Source organism: Dipodomys spectabilis, unplaced genomic scaffold (genome assembly GCF_019054845.1).
Source record: "Dipodomys spectabilis isolate Male_0828 unplaced genomic scaffold, ASM1905484v1 ptg000375l, whole genome shotgun sequence".
NCBI classification, from domain to species: domain Eukaryota; kingdom Metazoa; phylum Chordata; class Mammalia; order Rodentia; family Heteromyidae; genus Dipodomys; species Dipodomys spectabilis.
The window spans coordinates 1,078,193-1,092,155 of record NW_024871052.1 but is presented as its reverse complement, the minus strand read 5'-3'; the positions used below and the strand labels follow the sequence as shown (position 1 = coordinate 1,092,155).

Below are 13,963 nucleotides of genomic sequence, written 5' to 3'. Positions count from 1 at the left end.
AAAGAAAATAGTAACGAAAATAAAATACATCTGCAAGGATTTGAAATTACAAATATATATTTAGGCGGAAAAAAAACTATAGAGAGGCAAAATTCCACGAAAAATACACTATAATCATAGAAGAAGTTCACCATGCATCATTTTCTTACTCCAAAAGTATGTTAAAAAATATAGTAAACTGGCTGGGTACCAGTCACTCATGCCTATAATACTAGCTACTCAGGAAGGTGAGATCTGAAGATCATGGTTCAATGCCAGCCCAGGCAGGAAACTCTTTTGAGACTCTTATCTTCAATAAACTACCCAGAAAAAGCCAGAAGTGGCTCTGTGGCTCAAGTGATAGAGTGCTAGCCTTGAGCACCTAGGCCCTGAGTTCAAGCCGCAAGACCAGCAAAAAATAAATAAATGTAAATATATATATATATGTACATATATATGTAAACAGATGATTGGGTGGTTTTTAAAGTAATGACTTTATTAATAAATATACATCCATATGATGATGTAGATACAAATCATGAACACTACTCCATTCCCATACACATAATTGCACACGAGTAGCTCAGGTTCATGGACATTGAAACATACACAGTATCTATTCAGACTTTTTACAGCAGAGGACAACGTGCTTATTAGCAGTTAACTGGTAATTATTTTCCTTATAATTAGCTCTGGAAAAAGGAAACTGAAAACAGAACCAAGTAGTCTGATTAAATCACACACTTGTTTCGCTATAAGCATTGAAGTTTCCAAAAATGTAAATATACTGTGAGAACTGACATGTCTACTTGGGAAGGAGAGAGGAAAGCAAAGGAAAGGTCTGGATACCTCCTAGGGTGGAAGAGCAAAAATCTTTGTTATGGTAAAAACAAAAATATAATAGCGTCTAAACATTTTATGTCCAAGAAAAAAAAATTGTTTTGAACAACTGCTGTGAATTCTTGTATTTGACAATAAAGGGACTGCGAAGTTTCCCTGCATATAAACAGTGACTGACAGAGTAGCATTTATCATCAGTATCCCCTGAATTGTTCTTTTAAAGCTTCTTACAATATAAAGAAGTTTCCTTTTGAAACACGCACACTGTGGTTATTCTTACATTGGATGAATCACCCTTTACCTAATAAATGGATTCAGATATAGGTTTTTTTTCCTTCTTCCTTAACTCAAAGAAACTACTGTCTCATGGAAACACATATATAAATTCACATAAACATCAGCTTGGAATGAATACATATTATTTGGACAGACATTTCTTTTAAAAAGTAAATAAAAATCACAAAATTTTAGTCTAATTGAACCACTGATTTAAAAAATATCCCCAATATTAAAAATTAAACCAGATACTGTTTTTGCCAATACACTGTGCCAGTAATTTTTTAGTATCCAGTGCAAAACTCCAAAGATAGTATCAAAATCATCCCATACTAAAGATTAGCTATGCAAGGTTATATCTGTCAAAAAATGGAAATTTATCTGTATTAGCTCTTTATTGGCTAGGGTAATAGTAATAAATAAGGCATGTCAAAGTGTTTCTTAAAAGAAAAAAAAAGATAAAGCAAACTTACTTGAGTAGAAGATCATTACTGATGGACAGTTTTAATATATAATAGTGAAACCTATTTTGTGAAAAACAATTACACAGTATAAAATTAGCAATTTACCTTTTAAGGAAGAATGGGGAGAAAAGGCCAGTTTCCCCCACTGATTAAAATATAGGCAACTGTTTAACATGCTATTTCAGTGTTTCTCATGACAAGACACAGTGTTACGAAAGATGCACAATGTAGTCTTTAGATTATGTAGAAGTAGAAATATTTTATACTTTTAAGACTTCATGTAATCACTTAGATGTCTTTCTCTTCAGCATGGCACCAGTAAACTGTTCACAAAGAAACAAGTGGAATCAGGAGACGCTCAGCAGTGGAGGGAGGGATCTAGTATTTCAGGTACCTGCTCACGTGAACAGTAAATCCAGATTTTTTAAACGACGTTATCCATTCCCAACTGTAGCCATTCGTTCCTTTGTTCGGACAGCTTCTGATAATAAACACTATTATGAACACGCCTCCTTTAGTTGATTTCATCATTTCATAAACAAGCATACAAAATCCACCATACAATAGTACACCTGCCTTAACTTCTGACACACAGCACAGCACCAGAGCGGATGTGCTGAAGGACTGGGGAGTGGAATGAACGCAGGAAAGGGTAGGGCGTGTGTTTAACAGAATCAGGAATGAAAATAAACTCAAAGAGCGATGTTAATGGACCTGCTGTAAAACACAATGTGCAACCCAATTCCTGACAGTGGTGGACATTATTCTACACAGAATGTTTAATGAAACGCCTGTCTCGGGAAGCAGCTTGAAAGACCACTGCTAAGCAGCCAGGTGCTGCACATCAGCTTGAGAAACAGCTCGAAAACAGACACAGGAGAGTAGACGGACAGACGAACACATGAGTAAAGATGCAACATTTCTATGTGCCAGAAGTGATACTGTTCTGAGAAAATTATTACAGGTTTTATATCCTAAGCTTCTGCAAGAAGAAATTCTTGTGCAGCACTTTGGCTGCAAGAATGCTACGACTGCTTACGTAGTCATCCCACATTGCTCTATGGTTTGTGCAAAGCTGTTTTGTTGAGGTCACTGTTTTTAAGATGCCAGTGCACACAGTCCCCACACACAACACAACACCTCTTACTGTAAAGAGCAGCATAAAGTCCAGCTCATTGTGTCAGGCATCGCTGGAACACCTGAAGGCTTGCTGCTTTTTTCCTGATAAGAAAGGTATGAAACATGACATCCATTTTCAATCAAGAGTTTGCAAGAACTAAGAGCAAGCCCAACCAACACAATATGTGCCCTTTTATATTTTCAGTTACTTTTTTAAAGCTTTTGGGTTCTGCAAATCTACAGTTTAATCTCAAAGGCATTTAAAATTACAACTAATACAAATATTCTAACTTTAAAGTTCAGTGGAATTTTTTTCAAATCTGAAGTTCATAATTTTAATTTAGAACAAACTCAGAATAAATAAAACGGTATTAACAAGGACTACATTTAAAATTAAAAAAAAAAAAAAAGGGAGGGAAGAGCCGGGCTCCAGTGGCTCACACCTGTAATCCTAGCTACTCAGAAAGCCGAGATCTAAGGATTGCAGCTTGATGCCAGCCAGGGCAGGAAAGTCAATCAGACTCTTATCTCCAATTAACCACCCAAAAAGCTGAAAGTGGAGCTATGACTCAAGTGATAGAGTGCTAGCCTTGAGGGGAAAAAAAAGTAGCTCAGCGCCCAGGCCCTGAGTTCAAGCCCCAGGACCAGCGCACACACACGCACACGCACATGCACACATGCACACTTAAAAAAAATTACAGAAAGACAGACTTCCTTCTGTCCTTAAGTTTATCTGCATGCCCCATACTTTCTTCTGCTTCCTCTCTTGCTTCTAAAGCAAACATCACTGGGGAGAAGCGGTCTCAGTGGAGCTAGAATACCTTCTTCAATTATACTAACCAGAATTTTTTTTTTACATGTTTCATGCATAGATGGGAGTTCTATACTTCTGAGTGTCTGGGCTCTAATGGTCAGGAAACTGCATTCTGTTACACTAGCTTTACAGTCTACCACTCAGCTTGTGTCCTTTGGTAGGTAGAAACCTGAAAACACAGTTAAGTGCTAATGCAACAGGTCGATTCTCAGGAAAAGAAAAAACAACATTCCAAATAAATGAGAAATACCAGTACATGTGTTTAAATATAATACTTTAAAACTCACTAAGTATAATATGAAAGGCAAAATAGTGACTATAGCTATGCGCAGATCTTAAGAATGTTTCATTTCCTATTAAATATGTTACTCTCAGAATGCTCTGCATTTCACAAAAAAAGTCATGTGCTGTTTTTATAAAATAGTTTAAAGGTTTTCTAAATATGAATTATTTGAAGTGTTTGGTATATATGCTCTTAGGCAATTAAAAAAAAACAACCTATCACTGCTAACAGCAAATATGAAGTATTCTTTTAGGAATAATGTTTAAATCAATTAATACCATGTAGATCAATAAATTAGAAGCTGCTTAAACTTAGAACACACACACACACACACACACAACACACACACAAAGTTCTATATTCCAAACTATAGATATAGCTATGTTCTGTCTTAGGAGAATAAATGTTACAAAGTTACACAGCCATCACCTCAAGAAATCCAAAAGCACTACTTTGCCTTTTTGCTCCATCAGCTAAAAAAGCCTTACTATATACTGTAGGCTTACTTGAAACTAGTAGGTGTAATGGTTTTGGGTGTTTAGCACGCAAAGCATCTAATCAGAATGGCCCACGAGCTGTACAGAAACCTAAGATACAGCCCTAACTCTGAAGAAAGAACAAAACGATGGAGGGTTGTGTCGTGGAACCTATGTACAAATACACAATGCCATGCTGCCCACGCCCTGAGTGCCTCTGTTAGCCTGTGGCAGCTTCTGGGCCAAAGCAGGGGGAAAATCAAATAGAAAAACGAAACTGTAAAGAAAGCCCGGGCCACGGATTTATGTCAAAATGGAACCGAGAAGCTTTGGGATTCTTCACCCTCTCCTCCTGAGCCGAGCCCTCCTTTCCTCACTCACTCATTGGGTGGTTTGACCTCGCTGCTGGTTTCCTCTACCCCGTGAACTGCTCTGCCGTGCATCATAGGATAAGGAAAAGCAGCAGTGCCACAGCCATAACCTAGATCGGCAAGACGGGATAGAGCTTTAATGCTACCTGGAGGTCTCCCCGGGCTGACTTTGTATCCTGCAGCTTTAGTGGTACCCAAAGGTCTGCCTGGACTTGTCTTAAATCCAGCTGCTTTGGTGGTCCCCAAGGGTCTGCCTGTGCTGGTCCGGTAGCCTGCTGATTTGGTGGTTCCTGAAGGCCGGCCACGCTTACCAGATCGGTTGAGATTTTTCTTTTTCTTTAGTTCATCTTTTATCTCTATGCTTCTGCCACTTGTAGTCTGCAAATGTGTTTCATTTAACGGGTCTTGCCTCTGACACACCATGGGTTTGTGGCTGACTGTGTGGCTGTACTTGCTTTGCTGGGAGGCATAGATGTCAAACTGATCAGCCGCTCTCATGGCATCTTCGCTGAGACAGGAAGGTTTGCCAGGCCCACAGAATACTGGAGTACTGCTGGCAACCGGATGCATCATTTTCTACCAAAAATAAAGACAAATATGCATAAATATACAGGCATGACAGCATTCATCAAGAAGAAAGTCTTCCAACAACTACACAGATTACCTAAAATTAGAGAAATAGCTATGATTCCAGATGGTTTATGAACAAAAATACAAACCAAACCCCCCTGTACAGCAATTTTTGTTTTTTGTTAGCCATGGAGCCTGAACTCTGGGTCTGGGCACTGTCCCTCAGCTCTTCAGCTCAAGGCAAGAGCTCTACCACTTGAGCCACAGCACCACTTCCGGCTTTTTCTGCTTATACGGTGCTAAGGAATCAAACCCAGGGCCTCATGCATGCAAGGCAAACACTTTACCACTGAGCCAACTACCCAGCTCCTATATATTTTTTAAAAACCACACAAACCAGCAGATTCAAGGGTCTATGTTTTCTCAATTTAATTATGGATAGAGCCAAACATCATATAACTCAACTGTAATACTAATTTAGTGACCATAATATTTTCTGATTAGAAAATTGTTTAAGAACTAGTACCAGTGGCTCATGCCTGTCATCCTAGCTACTCAAGAGGCTGAGATCTGAGGATCATGGTTCAAAGCCAGGCCAGGCAGAAAACTCCATGATACTCTTATCTCCATTAAAACTGAAGAAGCTCAGGGACAGTGCTCAGCCCAGAGTTCAAGCCCCAGGACTGGCAGAAAGAAAGAAAGAAAGAAAGAAAGAAAGAAAGAAAGAAAGAAAGAAAGAAAGAAAGAAAGAAAGAAAGAAAGAAAGAAAGAAAGAAAGAAAGAAAGAAAGAAAGAAAGAAAGAAAGGAGAGAAAGAGGAGGAAGGGGGGAGGGGAAAGGGAGGGAAGGAGGGAGGGAACAGTTTAAGTAGAAAATGAATGCTACATTTTACAGGCTTTTTTCCTTTTAAATTATTCATCTCCAAAATGATAATAGTAAAAACAAGAACTGTCACTGCCATGGTCCTTTTTTCCTGCTTACCTAGAGTATCTTAGACTGTCTTCCTTGGCCTTCTATATTTCTCACATATACCTCTAACCACTTTGCACAAAACAGGCACTCCATCATTACTGCAATGCATTATTTATACAGAGCCCTGGGTTTATGTTACACTTCACAAAAGCCAGAATGTGCCAAGCAAAGAACACAATCTCTTCCCCCCCAAGATGCTTGTTTACTTCAAACATCTTTTTTTTTTTTTTTTGAGTCCAGTCGTGGGGCCTGAACTCTGGGCCTGGGCGCTGTCCCTCAGCTCTTCAGCTCAAGGCTAGCGCTCTACTACTTGAGCCACAGCACCACTTCCGGCTTTTTTCTTTTTGCTTATGTGGTGCTGAGGAATTGAACCCAGGGCCTCAGGCATGCAAGGCAAGCGCTCTACCACTGAGCCACCTTCCCAGCCCCTTCAAACATCTTCTATCCAAACGGAAGGTAGTATCAACATGGGCAAACAAAGGTTCCTATTACATAAAATAAGTGAACACTAGCCAGGCGCTGGTGGTTCACGCCTGTAGACCTGGCTACTCAGGAGGATGAGCACAGTTCAAAGCCAGTCCAGGCAAGCAAAGTCCATGAGACTCCTATCTCCAATGAACTACCAGAAAACTGGAAGTGGCGCTGTGGCTCAGTGGAAGAGCACTAGCCTTGAACTGATAAAGCTCAGGGACAGCAAGCATCCAGGCCCAGAGTTCAAGTCCCACAACCAGGAAAAAAAAAAGTGAACACATGAACAGTTAAGACTAACTACAAAGCAAGGTAACAACCATACTAACACACCTTTTATTTGGTGCCATGCTGGATGCTGTCCCTTAGCTTTCTCACTCAAGCCTGGCTACTCTACCATTTGAGCCACAGTTTCACTTCCACCTGTTGGTAGTTAACCAAAGATAAAATAAAAGTCTCATGGACTTCCCTGCCTCCGCTACTTTGAACTGTGATCCTAAGATCTTAGCTTCCTGAGTTAGGACTGCAGGCATGAACCACTGGTGCCCAGTAGCTCTGCTTTTGCCACTTGTAAATGAGTTTATAGATTTAGAAAACAGCCACAAATGAATATAAAAGTCCAGTTCCAAGTCATAAGGAAACAACTGCCTTAATCCTTCATATTCATAAAAACTTCAAGAAGCTGGGTGCCTGTGGCTCATGCCTGTAATCCCAGCTACTCAGGAGGCAAGAGATCCGAGGATTGCAGTTCAAAGTCAGCCTGGGCAAGAAAGTCTGTGAGACTCTTTTATCTCTAATATTTTACAGAAAAAGCCAGAAGTGACACTATGGCTCAAATGGTAGGATGCTAGCCTTGAGCAAAAAAGCTCAGGGACAGCGCCCACATCCAGATTCCAAGCCCCAGGAGACAGACAGACAGACAGACAGACAGACAGACAGACAGACAGACAGACACACACACACACACACGCACACACGACCTCAGCTATGGAAAGAGCTATTTACCAGACATCACAAACAGGCTCACAGCAAATGTCAGCCAAAACCACAGCAGACTTATTTCAGTTTATAAAGGCAATGGAAATGAGAATCAAACTCTGCTGACCTACTAAATATTTCATGAGAATTAACAGATCTATACAGAGCTATTGGCCAGCTGAACCACAAAGGAAAAATATCTACAATCAGATACTGGGAAGAGTTTTATAGTCTTAACAGATAAAATAAGGACAACCTAATTATAAATATTAAAGGAGACAATTTCTCACTCCCTAAGAAAAACTAAGTTGTTAATGATTACTTCGTTAACTGCAATTTCAATTACAGACAAAAAAAAAAGACACTCAAAATAAGCTCCAAAAATAATAGCAGCCTAAAATTAGTTTTTGAGCGTTTTCTATGTGCAAGCAATATATTTGGCACTTTACATTTATTTGATTTCAGCCTCAGTACATGCCTAAAAGAATTTCATGCTAGGACTGAGACTGTTGCTTAGTGATAGAGTGCTTGCCTAGCATGCATGAGGCCTTGGGTTGGATTCCTCAGCACTACATAAACAGAAAAAGCCAGAAGTGGTGATGTGGCTCAAGTGGTAGAGCTACTAGTCTTGAGCTGAAGAACTGAGGAACAGCGCCCGGGCCCAGAGTTCAAGCCTCATGGCCGACAAAAAAAATAATAAATTCCTCAACAACTTGCTAGGGTCAGACACTAGGAAATGGCAAAGCCAAATATGAATGTAAGTGATCTGAAATTTACAATGTACTACACACCGGTACCAGAGATAACTATGTGGGTGTTTCTACAGTATACTATACACCTGTATCAGAGATAACCACGTGGGCATTTGTAGTGTACTGCACACCTGTACCAGGGATAACACTGTACTATACACACATACCAAGGAAAGTAATTGAAGACAACAGGAAGTGGAAGGACCTCCCATGTTTATGGACTAGCAGAATTAATTAACATGAAAATAGCCATACTGCCAAAGGCAATCTACAAATTCAATGTAATACCTATCAAAATCCCAATGTCAGCTAGATGCCAGTGGCTCATGCCTTTAATCCTAGCTACTTGGGAGGCTGCAATCTGAGGATCACAGTACAAAGCCAGTTCGCGAGACTCATCTCCAATTAACTACCAAAAAGCCAGAAATGGCGAAAAGTGGTAGAACACTACCCTTGAGCACAAAAGCTAAGGGTCAGTGCCCAGCGTCCTGAGCTCAAGCTCCAGGACCAGCATAAAAAATAAATAAATAAAAAGGCATAGCTGAGAGCTGGGAAAGTGGCTTGTTGGTACAGTGCTTGACTGGCATGCATAAAGCCCTGGGTTCCATTCCTCAGTACCACATACAAAGAAAAAGCCAGAAGTGGTGCTGTGGCTCAAGTGGTAGAGTGCTACCCTTGAGCAAAAACAGCTCAGGGACAGTGCCCAGGCCCTGAATTCAAACCCCAGGACTGGAGGGGAAAAAAAAAAAAAAAAAGGGCACAGCTGAGCATGGTGTGGCTTATGCCTGCACCCTTAGCATTTGGGAGATTAAGGTAGGAAGACCAAAGAGTAGGAAGACAGCCTGGGCTACACAACAAGATCTAGTCTCAAAAAAATAAATAAAGGCACCCACTTCCAATTCCTTTAATCTCCAGGAATTTAGGCTTTGGCTTGCACTGAATTATGTCAACTTACTCTTGGTACTGGTTCATATTTATTGAGGCCCAACTCCATGTAAAACACTACTGCAAGCACTACAACACAAAATGGACAAGAGTAAAATTGTGTTTGCCACCCGACAGTCAAGACTTATATAGAACAAGTGTGGGTATTCTACAGGTTTCGCATTTCCCCTCCTTGATAGAGTATCCTGCTTATCCCTGCAAAAGGGACAAGTAATTTTCAGTGACAGTTACTATGTAAACAAGTGATAGAAGGAAACTAAAGCTAAGTCTTTCTTCCTTTCAACCTTTTGGCTTACAGGGTCTTGCACTCTGCTAAGCTTTCTCACCTCACTCAAGGTTAGCGTTCTAAGGCTTGAGCTACATTTCAACTTCTGGATTTCTGCTAGTTAATTAGAGATCAATCTCTCAGATTTGTCTGCCAGGCTAGCTTCAAACCTTGATCCTATCTCCGCCTTCTGAGTAGCTGGGATTACAAGCAAGAGTCACCAACACTTGGCTTTACCTTCTTAAAATAGGAATAAGTACTATTAGACCCCTGTGTGCATTATTGTATGTTTATATGCATTATATCTTTTCAGTATTTGGATTATATATGAGCACTAACACAGTACTTCATAATGCTTCCCTCTTCCTCTCCAGGATTTGCCAGCTATTTCTTTTTTTTTTTTTTTTTGGCTATGTAGCCCAGACTGGCTTCTTTTTTTTTTTTCTTTGATTGGCAGTGGGGCTTGAACTCTGGACCTGGGCACTGTCCCTCAGCTCTTCAGCTCAAGGCGAGCGCTCTACCACTTGAGCTACAGCGCCACTTCCGGTTTTCTGGTAGTTTATTGGAGATAGGAGTCTCACGGTCTCTCCTGCCCGGGCTGGCTTTGAACCGCGATCCTCAGATCTCAGCCTCCTGAGTAGCTAGGATTACAGGCGTGAGCCACCAGCGCCCGGCTCCCAGACTGGCTTCTAACTCACATCAGCCTCCCTGGTAGGAATAATTATAGGCATGTGCCACCACACTTAGCTACAAAGCTCACTGGAAGCACTCAGGTCAAATTTCTTAAGAATGTTAGAATGCAGCCAGGCACAGTGGCTCACATTTGTAATCCTAGCTACTCAGAAGACTGTCCTGAGAATTGGGGTTCGAAGCCAACCAAGGCAGAAAAGTTTATGAGACTATGAACTCTATTAACCACCAAAAAGCCAGAAACCGAGATGTTGCTCAAGAGAGTAGAGCTCCATTCTTGAGTGAAAAAGTGGTCTGGGAAAGTGGCTCAGTGTTAGAGCGCTTGCCTTGCATGCTTGAGGCCCTGGGTTCGATTCCTCAGCACCACATAAGCAGAAAAAAAAGCCAGAAGTGGTGCTGTGGCTCAAGTGGTAGAGTGCTAGCCTTGAGCTGAAGAGCTGAGGGACAGCGCCCAGGCCCAGAGTTCAGACCCCACAACCAGACCCCCCCCCCAAAAAAAATAGCTAAGGAACAGGGCCCTAGTACCTAAGTCAAGCCCTACTATCAACATGCACACACACGTACAAGCACACTCGCCTCACACTCACACAAGTGAGAATTCAAGGTGTTGAGTTCAAAACAACACCAAAAAAAAAAAAAAGGTGTGTGTGTACTGGGAATTCAGCTTAGTGGTAGACTGCCTGTCTAGCACGCATGAAGCTCTGGGTTCAATTTCTCAGTGCCACATACACAGAAAAAGCCAGAAGTGGTGTTGCAGTTCAAGTGGTAGAGCGCTAGAGTGCTTAGGCCCTGAGTTCAAACCCCAGAACTGGCAAAAAAAAAAAAAAAAAAAGAGCCAGGCATCAATGGCTCACGCCTATAATCCTAGCTACTCAGGAGGCTGAGATCTGAGGATTAGGGTTTAAAGCCAGCCCTAGCCCTGGCAGGAAAGTCCGTGAGACTCATCTCACGGTGGTTTATTAACCACTCCGAAAAACAGAAGTGGCCCTGAGGGTCAGGTGGTAGAGCGTTAGCCTTGAGCTGAAGAGCTGAGGGACAGCGCCCAGGCCCAGAGTTCAAGCCCCACGACCAACAACAACAACAACAAAAGACAGTTCTTTAAAAATGATTCACTGAAGCCAGGCCACTGAAGCATGAGACAAAAATTAACTACATTATCTCCATCTCAGAAAAAAAGATGGGCATAGTGCAGCAGTTCTGTAAGTCCAAACTCTTCAGAAATGTAGTCAATAGGTGAATTTGGTGCCACCTAAGCAAAAAACAACCGAAAAAGAATATACCACCTGAAAAATAAAGCTAAAAGAGACTGGGGGTTGTAATCCAAGTGGTAGAACACCTGCTTAGTAAAGTGGAGACACTGAGTTCAACCTTTAGTACCACAATCACTGAAAGCTGAAAGTAAGAATTTCCATTTAACCTTTTCTCTATATATATGTGTGTGTGTATTTATGTATGTGTGTGTATATATACACACACACATACATATATAGTGTGTTTCATATATATAGTGTGTTTCATACATATATTGTGTGTTTCAGTTCTGGGGCTTGAAATCAGGGCTTGTGTGATGTCCCTGAACTTTTGTGCTCAAAGGTAGGAGTGCTCTAGCCCTTTAAGCCACAGCACCATTTCTGGTTTTCTGGTGGTGAATTGGAGATAAAGTTTCACTGGGACTTTTCAGCCCAAGCTGGCTTTGAACCATGATCCTCAAGATCTCACCCTCCTGAGTAGGTAGGATTACAGGCGGGAGCCACCAGCACTGCACTATTTTTTTAAAGCAAATACTAAAAGTTGACCTGCCTGTAAGTTAACACTGTGTGTGTGTGTGTGTGTGTGTAAACTCCTGATGTCTTTTCAGTAAGCTCTCCCTTATGCAAGTTTCCTTCCCTTTATCTCTGTCTTTTTTTTTCTTTTTAGCAGTACTAAAGTTTGGACTGAGAGTTTCCTGCCAGGCAGGCGCTCTACCCCTTGAGTCACGTCCCCCAATTCTCTTTTCCCTTACCTCGACTAAGTGACAGTTATCATTGCCCACGGAAAGAACTATTTTTTGGGTAACTTTTCCAGGCATTCAGGAAGCTGCGTGAACCCAGGGGGGTGGGGATGGGGGTGGGGGTGGAAACCTCTTCAGAATCGCCAAGTTCTGTCCTCCTCCAAAGAACCAAACCTCACTCAATTCTCAGAGATTCCCAACAAGACCCTTGGCCTAAACCACTACGTATTAGATGATTCCCGAATCCTCAATTAATAAGTGTCCGAGGGCGACCCACCCCAAGCTCTCGGAAACTCCGGCCCATGCCAGCTGCTTCCCCCACCGCCCCCCCCCAAGTTCGGCCTGCCGACCGGGACGAGACAAAAATAACGGCCTCCTTTGTCTTGACTCCTCAGCCGGGCCTCCCGGGGCTGACTTTCCAAAGAACAGAATGAATAAATAATACATAAGCATTTACCTGCGGCGGGGGGTGGAAGAGCCGCTGCCAGCCCCCCTGGCGAGAGCAAGTTTGCAGAAGGCGCGGGCGCGCGCACGCACGCACGCACGCACGCGCGGGGGAGGAGGCGCGCGCGCGCCCGCCCCGCCCGGAGACCCAGACCCGCCCGCGCCCGCCCGGACCCCGCCGGGCCTCCGGCCCCGAGCCCCGGCCGGGAAATGCGGGCTCGACCGCACCCGAAAATAAGTCAATGAAAAGCAGCCCTCCCCCACGCCGCCCCGCCCCGCCGCCCCCCCCAGCGCGCACGCGCGCGCCCACCTCGGCCGCTCGTCGCCCGGCCCCTCAGCGCGTCCAGCGGCGGCCCATCGGCTGGGAGCCCCCCAGCGCCGCCGCCTCCGCTCGGGGGAGGAAGTGGGAGGAGGGGACAGCGCGGAGCAGAGGGGCAGGCAACGGAAGGCGGCGGCGAGGCCCACGCTGGCGTCCGGGTCCGGCTCCGGCCGCAGCCACGGCGCGCCCCGCCGGGCCTGCACGCAGGAAGAAGAGACCGGCGCGGCCCGTAGGAGCGAGGAGCGGCGTGCGCGAGCTGGCGAGGACCGCGCGCGTACGTACACGCACGTACGCACGCCCCCCCACCCACGCATCGCGAGATCGCGTCTCCCGCCCACGGGATCAGCGCCCGCGCTTTGGAGGCTACTGCGCTTGCGCGGCCTCTGCGCGGCACTGAGGCCGAGGCAGTCTGCCCGCGTGCGGATCCGGCCCCGCCCCCGGCCCGCGGCCCCCCGGCCTGTGAAACCGTTCTCACCCCATTTCTCGGAATACCGGGTTAATCACGGAGTCGGTTTCTACGACTGTAGAGGCCCGGAGGCCTCCCTCCGGCTCGTGGGTGGTTGTGAGCGTGGAGGATCGGGACCCCCCGACGCACCAGCTGAGGCCGGGGGAAGACAGCGATTCCGTCCTTAGGAGCTGGGGCAGGGAGGGAAAGGTGTGCAGGGACCTGGCCGTCTGGTGGGAGCTGTAAGGTGGCACTCTGATCATCTGCGGGACCACCTGGCGCTCATCAGAGGCTCACTCCTGCGACCCGGGGCGTGAGCCTCAGCAGTAGAGGCAATCGTCTCCACAGGATCCACAGTTTCTTAAGGGGTAGTTTTAGGTGTGATTCAGCCCTCTCCTCACTGGAACCCAACGTGATCACAAAGTAACTGGGGAGAGAAGGGCTGAGGCAGGGATGCCACGCTTCTCCCTTCCCTTTTAGTTAATAAATGGACCCAAGTCAGGA

General features: G+C 44.2%; 1 protein-coding gene across 4 annotated transcripts; it reads right to left on the bottom strand.

The window, feature by feature from the left end:
* Positions 1 to 454: 454 nt before the first annotated feature.
* Positions 455 to 13,255, bottom strand: CUNH5orf24 (chromosome unknown C5orf24 homolog). 4 transcript variants are annotated; one of them, XM_042667051.1, is made up of 4 exons: positions 13,006 to 13,255; positions 4,769 to 5,198; positions 2,707 to 2,780; positions 455 to 2,040 (listed from the first exon to the last, which is right to left on the bottom strand). In XM_042667051.1, the coding sequence occupies exons 2-3, from the start codon at positions 5,193 to 5,195 to the stop codon at positions 2,740 to 2,742; spliced, it is 468 nt and encodes a 155-aa protein (XP_042522985.1). In that variant the 5' UTR covers positions 5,196 to 5,198; positions 13,006 to 13,255; the 3' UTR covers positions 455 to 2,040; positions 2,707 to 2,739. The 4 variants fall into 4 exon arrangements, with proteins under 4 accessions (XP_042522985.1, XP_042522984.1, XP_042522982.1 ...); XM_042667050.1 differs by having other exon boundaries at positions 455 to 2,780; positions 13,006 to 13,253; XM_042667048.1 differs by lacking the exons at positions 455 to 2,040; positions 2,707 to 2,780 and having other exon boundaries at positions 3,948 to 5,198; positions 13,006 to 13,253.
* Positions 13,256 to 13,963: the final 708 nt, after the last annotated feature.